Source organism: Eulemur rufifrons, chromosome 24 (assembly GCF_041146395.1).
Source record: "Eulemur rufifrons isolate Redbay chromosome 24, OSU_ERuf_1, whole genome shotgun sequence".
Lineage (NCBI taxonomy): Eukaryota > Metazoa > Chordata > Mammalia > Primates > Lemuridae > Eulemur > Eulemur rufifrons.
In genome coordinates this window covers 11,189,308-11,198,448 of record NC_091006.1, presented here as the reverse complement: position 1 = coordinate 11,198,448, position 9,141 = coordinate 11,189,308, and the positions used below count along the sequence as shown (strand labels likewise).

Genomic DNA, 9,141 nt, shown 5'->3' with positions numbered 1-9,141 from the left:
GGCGTCAGCCTAGCTCACAGCAACCTCAAACTCCTGGGCTCAAGCGATCCTCCTGCCTCAGCCTCCCGAGTAGCTGGGACTACAGGCATGTGCCACCATGCCCGGCTAATTTTTTTTTTCTATATATATTTTAGTTGGCCAGATAATTTCTTTCCATTTTTAGTAGAGACGGGGTCTCGCTCTTGCTCAAGCTGGCCTAACATCGATAATTTCTAAACAATGGCCAGGCAAGGTGGTTCACACCTATAATCCCAGCACTTTGGGAGGCCGAGGCAAGAAGATTCCTTGAGGCCCATTGGGCCTCAAAACCAGCCTGGGCAACATAGTGAGACTCTGCATCTGCAAAAAATAAAAGAATTAGTTGGGCGTGGTGGCCCCCCGCCTGTAGTCCCAGCTACTCAGGAGGCTGAGGCAGGAGGACCTCTTGAGCCCGGGCGTTTGAGGCTGCAGCGAGCTAGGAGCACACCACTGCAGCACTCTAGTCGGGATGACTGAGCAAGACCTTGTCTAAAAAAACAAAACAATTTCTAAATAAAAGAAAATCATTACAATCTGAGGATGAATTGAGTTCCAATTTATATTCTTGGTAAACAATCTAAAGAAATGTGTATATAAAGGTAAGATCACTTGGATTACAGAAAAAGAATATTTTAAAATTTGGTGCATATATTGACAGATATTAATTTATATTATCATATTGGTTGCAAAATATTTTGAATATCATCTTTCCTCCATGAATGTCTAATAGGACATTTGGAAATGGTATGTGACAAGGGAGTGACTTTATTGCTTGGAGGCGCATGCCTGCATGTTAGGCATCCACATCCCTGGGCCACGCCTTCCAAGAGCCAAGGGCACTGTCCTCTCATGGTGATAACCCAAACCGTCCCCATACACTTCCAGAATGTTCTCTGGGGACCCGACAGTCTCTTTGTAAACCATTTGAGGGTTCAGTGGTTAAAAGCAGAGGCTGGGTTATAAGAAATCAGTCTTTGGATGCCTGAACCCCAGCAGATTAGTTTGTCTTGCTGGTCTATGAAGCCTCCTCCTCCAAGAAGTGTACAATTCTGCAGTATTGCCGATCCCCCAGTTTAGGGGTTCAGAGAGGCAGCAACTTGCCTAAGACTGCAAAGACAGGAAAGGGCTAAGCCAGGATTCACACCCAGCCTGACTCTCAACTCCTGTGCCCCAAACCCACTCCTGTGGGATAAACGATCTCACTGCCCCCGTTTCCCAGATGCAAAGCAGAGGTGCAGAGACACTGTTACTGGAGGCCCAAGTGCAGACTGGAAGTGGCAGCGCTGCGGTTTGAACCCCGTCCTCTCTAACCCGTGGTCTCTAAAAACAGATGCACACGCCTAGGGGTGTGTGCAAAAAGTCACTGGGATGAGGTGAGAAAACATAAAAACTTCTATTCATATTTACTATTTAAAATGGAATAATTTAAGTGTTATTACTGATATACAGACGGATAGTGGTACCCGTGCACAATTTATAAATATACACATATTGGGAGCACATACCCAAATACTATTTACTGAGGTGCATGACCAAAAAAGGCAGCCTGCCAGTGCTTCTACCCGCTAAGTGGCACGGCCTCCCCGACCCCTCCTGGGTACCATCGCTAGAGAGGGCACAGTGGGTAAGTCCAGTGTGGGCTCCGGAGCCTGACCACCTGGGTTCAAGTCCCCAGTTTGCCACTTCCTAAGCTGTCTGACTTTGGGCAAGTGACTTTACCATTCTGGCTCCAGTTTCCTCATCTGTAAAATGGGAATGATAGCAGCTGTCACTTCGGAGGGTTGAGGTGAGGGATAAATCAGTTAACCCACGTGAAACGCGGAGAAGGACGCCTGGCACCCAGTAAGTGCTCAGGAAACATGAACTATGGTTACCGTTTACCCTGCCGTGCAAGCCGGGAAACAGGTGCGGAGCGGAAATAATGAGGTAACAACAAGGGGTGGAGCCCAGATCCACGACCCGTTTGTGACCACATCGCATGTCAGAGTTGAGCCGGTTTTCTCCTCTGCAAGATGAGTTAAGAGCAGCACGCACCTCACAGAGCTCTCCCAGGAGAGAAGGTCACCTTCCGGAAGAAGAGGAGATAGTCATGGCTGTCCCGCCTCCCACGGGGGCTTGGAGAGAAGTCCAAAGGCTCAAGAGATGCGATGGCACTGGGCTTACTGTCACCCTGGCATCAACAGCACGCCATCAGGAGCGGGGCAGACGCGCCCTCTAGTGGCGTAAGCGACCCCAGCAGCCAAAAGTCCTGGGGGCTCATTGGGGCCAGACACCAAGGGCACTCGCAGAATCCTGGAAGCAACCAAGCAAGGCGCACAGAATTGCGACACCGCCCCAGGCCCACCTAACTGGTAAGGGGTAGAGCCGGGATTTCAAGCTCGCCAGTCTGGCCCCAGAGCCTACACTCCTCTCGCTTTCCAAAACTCTGCCCTAGCTCCAGAGCGCAGGGCTCTTGGAATCTTGGACAGGGCCCTTGTTTGTGGCCTGGGACTATCCTGGGCCTTGCAGGACGGCCTGGCATCTCTGGCTCCGTCTGCCCAACGCTAGCAGCTCCTTCAATTACCAGGACGCGCGCACACATCCGACGCTCAGGGCGGGCAGGGCTGGAGAACCTCTGGGTGCTGCTTCCCACGGTCTTTGGCCAGGTTCTCTCCTGCCAAAGCCAGGCTTCCGTCGTGCGCCCCCTCTAATTTCTTTCTTTCTCCATGACTTTCCCCATCCCTCTACACCACACCCCCCTCACCCCCAGTCGATCACACAAAGCTGCTCCACATCCAGACTCCCCCCAAAACACAGGAATGTCCCCTGGACCCCAGGACTTCAGCCGCTTCCCGTCAAACTCAGGAGTGCTGGGTTGGGGTACTCGGGGTTCTCGATGACCCCAGGGCCGAACTTGAGCTCCAGGAAGCGACGATAGTTGTTAGGCGCCTGCGCCACGAAGCCAGCGAAGGGCAGAGGCACCAGGGGCTGCAGGAAGTGCTCCGGGAACTCCACGTCTTGCCGGTGGTCTAGCCACGTGTCCTTCGTCATGACCCCGTTGCGGGGGTAGAAGGGCCACAGGTCCACATGGAGGTGGTTGCTCTCGCTGTACTGCACGCGGAAAAAGTCCCCCTCCACGGCCTTCTCCCACACGAAGCCACGCTCATCCACCACCGAGCCGGCCTCTGCTCCCCGCAGCTGCTCGCAGTTGCCCACGTCCTCCAAGTAGATGCCCAGGTCCACGTCGTAGTCCCACGGGATGATGTCCCCGTGGCGGGCCGCCCCCAGCAGCGAACCGCCCTCCAGCCAGTAGCGCACGCCAGCCGCCTCCAGCACCCCCACCACGTAGCGGGCGGTCTCCCGCAGCGCCCGCAGGCAGCAGGGGGGCGTCCAGCGCTCTTCGTAGAGGTAGGCTGGTGTGTCGCCCACCACCGTGCCGAAGCAGCGCGTGGTCTCCTTGCTGCAGCCGAACCACTCGAGCCGCCCGCCCTCCCAGCTCACCAGGCGGATGCCCAGCGCGTGGAGCAGCGCCGCCCGCCGAGTGCGCCCCTCGCGCTCTGCCTTCCAGCGCGCGTGGGCCGTGGCCAGCGGGGACTGGCGCGCCGCGGCGAAGGGCAAGTCCAGCAGCTGCACCGCCCAGCCTCGAAGGGCGGTCTGCAGGAACAGGCTAGTGCCCATCGGCCGGGCCAGCGGCGCCGAGAGGTTGAAGAGGTCGCGTGCACGCAGGAGCACCACCGCGTCCCCGTCCAGGGCGTCGCAGCGGGACACAGTGGGTGCCTGACCATAGCGGGCAGTCCACTCTCGCACGCTGACGTTCAGGGCCAGGCACCTAGCAGGGTTGGCTGTGGCCACGGGGGCGGCCACCAGGCGTGCGTTTCCCGCTCGCAGCGCCTCCACCATGCGCTCCAGCTGGCCGGGTGCCTCGGCCCGCGCCCCATCAGGCACCAGGGCCACGAACTCGGTGGCCACGTAGGTCTCCGGGCGCGAGGCTGCAGCAGGCCGGTCCAGTGCGGGCTGGAGCAGCGCCAGGCGAACGTTGGGGATGCGGGGCAGGGCCAGGGGCGGGTAGGGGAGCGTGTCGGCCACCACCACCACAGGCTGGGCTGGGTCCTGCTGCAGGAAGGAGTCCACTAGTTCGGGCACCGCGTTGTCAAATGCCTCAAACTCCCGCACTAGGATGGTGACACGAGGCCCAGCGGCAGATGAATGGCGAGGGGCCCGGGCCCGGGAGTGCCGGGGCTGGTGCTGCAGCCACGAGACATAGAAGAGGACCAGCAGGTTGAGTGTGATGGCGGCTGCCAGGGCAGCCTGGCAGCGGGTGAGCCGCATGGGGCCCGGGTCAGGCCCTAGCTGGGCCTCAGAGGCATCCTGGGGAAGACGGATGAGAGCAGAGCTGGAGCTGGTTGTCAGACCGACTCCCTCCCCCCACCCAGCCTTGCCCTGCTCCCCCAGTTCCTTCTCAGCTCCCCTTCTTTTCCCTATTTGGTGTCAGCTCCAATTTCCCCTCCTCCAGGGAGCCTTCCCTGACCTCCCAGGCTGGGTCATGCATCCCGTCTGGGCTTCCTCAGCTCCCTGGGTCCCCCCACGGCAGCCTGACCACTCTAAGTCATCACTGAGCGTGAGACTCATGAGGGCAGGACCTGAGCCAGTCTTGGTCACTTGCTGACTCCTCAGTGCCCACGAAGCACAGAGCCAGATATGCATTAGGTGCTCGGTAAGGTTTTTTCAATTGAATCACCTTCCCTTCCAGGTTGTCGCACCCTTCTCTGTCAACTTGCCATTCAGATGCCAACTCAGTTATAAATACCCTAACCGCATGCCCAAGCCCAGCTTGCAACTTCCTGTCTACCGTTCTCTCCTCCAGGAAGCCCCCCTCAAATCTGTCTCCCTCCCTTCGCTCCCTTGCCCTAGCCCTGGCTCCAGGGTGAGGCTGATGCTACAGCCCCCAAGCCTCTCCCCTGCTGCCTCTTTCTGATGTCCTCAAACCCTGTGCCATCTGGTCATCTCCCTGACCCTGGCTGGAGTGTAGTGGCATCATCATAGCTCACTGCAGCCTCCAACTCCTGGGCTCAAGTGATCCTCCTGCCTCAGCCTCCCGAGTAGTTGGGACTACAGAGGCACACCACCATGCCCGGCTCATTTTTAAATTTTCTTATAGAGATTGGGTCTTACTATTGCCCAGGCTGACCAATTTTTAAATGTTTGCCACTAATTCAATTTTTTTAAAAAAATGGAGTGGGTTAAACTCATAGCAACAGCAAGTAGAATGGTGGGCGCCAGGGGCTGTGGGGAGGGGGAATGGGCAGTTTGATGGATACAGAAGATCAGTTTTGCAAGATGAAAAACTTCTGGAGTTTTGTTTGCACAACAATGTGAATGCACCTAACACTACTGAACTGTGTACTTAAAAATAGTTAAGATGGTACATTTTATGTAATATGTATTTTGTTACAATTAAAAAAAATTTTTTAAAGTGGAATGGGTCGCTTCTAGATACTATCAGCTTTCGGGCACTCCGCTCCCTGTCCATTCATTGGCTACACTCCCAAGCAAGCCCCAGATGGCGCTGTCTGCCTGTCCCCATCACGAGCTTTGAAGACTTGGCTGGTATCCAGAACAGGTGGTTCCCAGCACTACTCAAAGTTTCCCCATTAAGGATTTTTATAGGTTTCTGTCCTTCTCAAAGAGGACACGCAGCTAATCTTCCTCCCTCCTAAATACTTCTGACCCCTCCTCCCCATTTCCAAAGCTCTCCCTTGAACCCAGGTCCACCCCGGTTCCTGCCCAACCTCCCCCTTGTCTCCAGCCTGAGTACCCTCGTCATGGTAGCCAGAGGGGACTTCCTAAAGCACAGATATGACCTCTGCCTTCCCTGCTCAGATCTTGCCATGTCCCCAGTGCCTGGGGAAAAGTTTAAGTTTCTTACAACATTCCACTTGCCTGCCCACTGTTCGAGCCCATCTTTTGTCATGCCTGTCTCAAACTCTATGCCTAAGTCACCCTGAACTTTCTCTCAGACAGGTCACTTATTTCTAAGTGATTGCACATTCTGTTCCTTCTGTCTAGGAGAGTCTCCTCTTAAGGACGCCCTCTCCCCATATCTCTTCTGCTGGAGAACACCTACTTATGCGTGAGGCCTCAGCTCAGACACCCCCTCCAGGAAGCCCTCCCTGAACCCCTCTGGGCTCCCCCAGCCCTGCCCATTTTGGTTCATCAGATGGGGATGGATGTGTCCACCCACTAGGCTGTGAGCCCTGGGAAGGTAGGCCCAGGGCTGTCTCGATCACCACACTGAGAATACACTTGGCAAAAAAAAAAAAGGCAGATGGATCAGAGTTTGTCAGAGTTTAAAGCCCCCTCAGGTCCTTGGAGCCAAACTCTGCCGCTCTGTCCTACTGCAGTGTGCGTGGGACCCCGCGCTGGTCTTCCTGGTGCACGCTTGCATTCTTTCTCCCTCTCCTACCAGGAAAGAGGAATGCCCTCCCGCCCCTACACCCACCCCAGGCCTGCATGCTGTTCCTTGGCCCAACTTGAATAGCACTTGAGAATCTGAGTTCACTTAAGGGCGACTCTGTAATCTTTAGAAACTTGTCGCTGCCTTTTGCACCTGAGGTGGACCCTTCCCTCTTCAATCCTTCGACATCTGTTTGTTGAACTTCGACAACACACCAGGCACTGTTCTAGGACTGGGGACACGGCAGCAGACACACAGACCAGGATAACATGCCTGCCCTCATGGAGCTCGCATAATTGCAGGGGCAGGAACCTTTGGAACCAGAGAATCTCCAGGGTCTTAAAAATCTTAGGATCTTACAGTTTAGGTACACAGGAGTTCAGAGGCGACCCTTAGATAGTTTTATAATCTTCACATCCTTGGAGGTCTGAGCAAGAGACCATCTTCCTGCCTCTGTCTCGTCCCCTCCGGGACTGTTCCCTACTCAGCGCCCAGAGGGATCCTGTTAAAATGAATTCAGTCCTGTTCTGCCTCTGCTCAAACCCTTTCATGGCTTGAACCTTGCTCACAGAACAGCCAATCTCCTCACCCACAAGGCCTCTGGTGGTCTCCCGTCCTTTCCCACTCGCCCCCTCAGTTCCAGCCTCACCGGCACCAACCCCATTCTTCAAACACACATGGAACGTTCTAGCCGTCAAACGTTCCAGCCGCAGAACTGCCTGTTTCCTGTCTGGATGCTGTTCCCCCAGCTATCCGAGTGGCTCCTCCCCCACGTCCTGCAGGTCTTTGCTCAAATGTCACCTTCCAGTGAGCCCTTCCTTTGGCCATCCTATTTAAAACTGCATCTCTCTGTCACCCCCATACTTCCTGTCCCCCCCATCCCTGTGTTATTTTTCTTCCCTAGTAGTTATCATGTGGGTTTTACTTGTCTTGGTAATTATCAGAGTCCCCATGAAAGGTGGGGATCTGTTTTGTCTGTTCTATTTCCTGCTGTATCCCCAGAGCACAGCCCAGCACCTGGCACATACCAGGTGCTTAATAAACACGTGTTGAAGGAATGAGGGACTTGGACTGTTAAGACGGGGAACCTGAGCTCAGAGATGGGAAGGACGCAGGGACCAGAACCCAGGTCTCCACTTCCAAGGCACTGGCTCTCGCCACACTGTATGGGTGACTCTGGGCCAGGAGGTGCCTAGGAGGGCAGAGGACAGAAACCAGGCCCTCAGATACCAGGAGTTTAATGGCCAGGCGAAGAGATGCTGCCTGCTGCTGAGGGTGTGAGGGAAACTTAGAAGGAGAAAGGAATTATCTAGTACCCTGACAAGGTTAGTCCTGGCTTCACCAACCATAAGCTGGGAACTGGAAGGACTGCAGACCCCTTCATTGGAGCAAGGTAGATGAAATAATGATTTTGAAGGTCTGAATGTTGTATACTTTTCTGAATCGGGAGGAAAATAATACCAACAATTCTATCGGCTCCCCATGGGCCAGGTCCTGTTCTAAGCACTTTGTGCACATTCGCTCATTTAATCCTCATGTTATGATCACAACTAAAGATGAGGAAATGGAGGCACAGAGAAGTGAAGTCACTTGCTCAAGGTCACACGCTGGGAAGTGGTAGACCCAGGATTTGATCTAAGAAGCTGGCTCCAGAGTTGTGCTTTAAACCAATATACTCTGCTGTCTCTCTTGGGTCCACGCACAAGGCCCAACTCTCAGACCATCTTTGGAGACCCTTCCCCAGCCCGAACGTGGCAGGTGCTTTCAAAGCTAAATATAGCACGTTAGTTAATTAATTCAACAAACATATTTATCAAGTGTTCTCTGTGGCAGACCCCGTGTTCTGAGGACACAGGATGAACAAGGCAGTCATCGGGTTGGCCATCCAGAAGACAAAATCCAAACATACAACCTACAGATATGGCAGGAAGCCAGCAGGGACATGAGAGAAAAACAGGGAACTCAGAGCTAAGCTGAGACCTTATTGTCTTGTTCCCCACAAAACAATGTAAATGACCAGATTCTTTTCAGGCCTGAGCCTCAGCCCCTGCATCCGGAGAATGGGCATGTGACTGGTAGAAAAAAATGAGATATGTGGGAAAGCCTTTGGGAATAAGGAAAGGGCATTTCCATGTGAGTGCTGGTGACACCGAGGGACTTCTTACCTCCTAAGTTGCAGGCTGGGGGAGTTCCAGGAGGGCAGTTCCAGCCCAACTCAGCTGCACTGCTGAGGAAAGTACCAGAAGTCAGCCAATTCTGCATAATAGAGCACAATTACATCTTACCCACAAAAGTGGCTACTAGAAGGTAAGGGAATCCTTTCATTTGAAGTCTCACAAGCTTGAGCACCATCTTCGGCATCTCAGGAGCGGGGCGGGGTGGGGGGATGTCAGTTATCATAGCAACCTATAACCATCCCTCTCTCATGAATATGTTCAGAAAAGGTAGGGCTAGAAGTGACAGAAGCTGTTACTATGACAACCCCTCCCTAGATACGCTCCACCCTGAGAGACAACCTTAAAATGTCCTGTACTTTGGTGGGCTTGGTTCCTGGGGTCACTGGAAAAGGGGGCCCGGTGGGTGGTTGCCTTGTTACCATAGTAACCAGAGCTTGGCCTTGCCTGTTTCTCACTTCCCTGGGCATCGTCCAGGCCCTGTAACCATAGTAACTGTGCCTCAGCAGAGCAACT

The 9,141-nt window shown here is 54.1% G+C and overlaps 1 protein-coding gene across 1 annotated transcript; it reads right to left on the bottom strand.

Annotated features, from left to right (window-relative positions):
- Positions 1 to 278: 278 nt before the first annotated feature.
- Positions 279 to 8,780, bottom strand: FKRP (fukutin related protein). The gene is made up of 2 exons (XM_069457060.1): positions 8,617 to 8,780; positions 279 to 4,365 (listed from the first exon to the last, which is right to left on the bottom strand). The coding sequence occupies exon 2, from the start codon at positions 4,324 to 4,326 to the stop codon at positions 2,839 to 2,841; it is 1,488 nt and encodes a 495-aa protein (XP_069313161.1). The 5' UTR covers positions 4,327 to 4,365; positions 8,617 to 8,780; the 3' UTR covers positions 279 to 2,838.
- Between the last annotated feature and the right edge of the window lie 361 nt (positions 8,781 to 9,141).

Coding starts and splice junctions, on each gene's coding strand:
- FKRP (XM_069457060.1), bottom strand. CDS start 4,326: ATGCGGCTCACCCGCTGCCAGGCTGCCCTGGCAGCCGCCATCACACTC.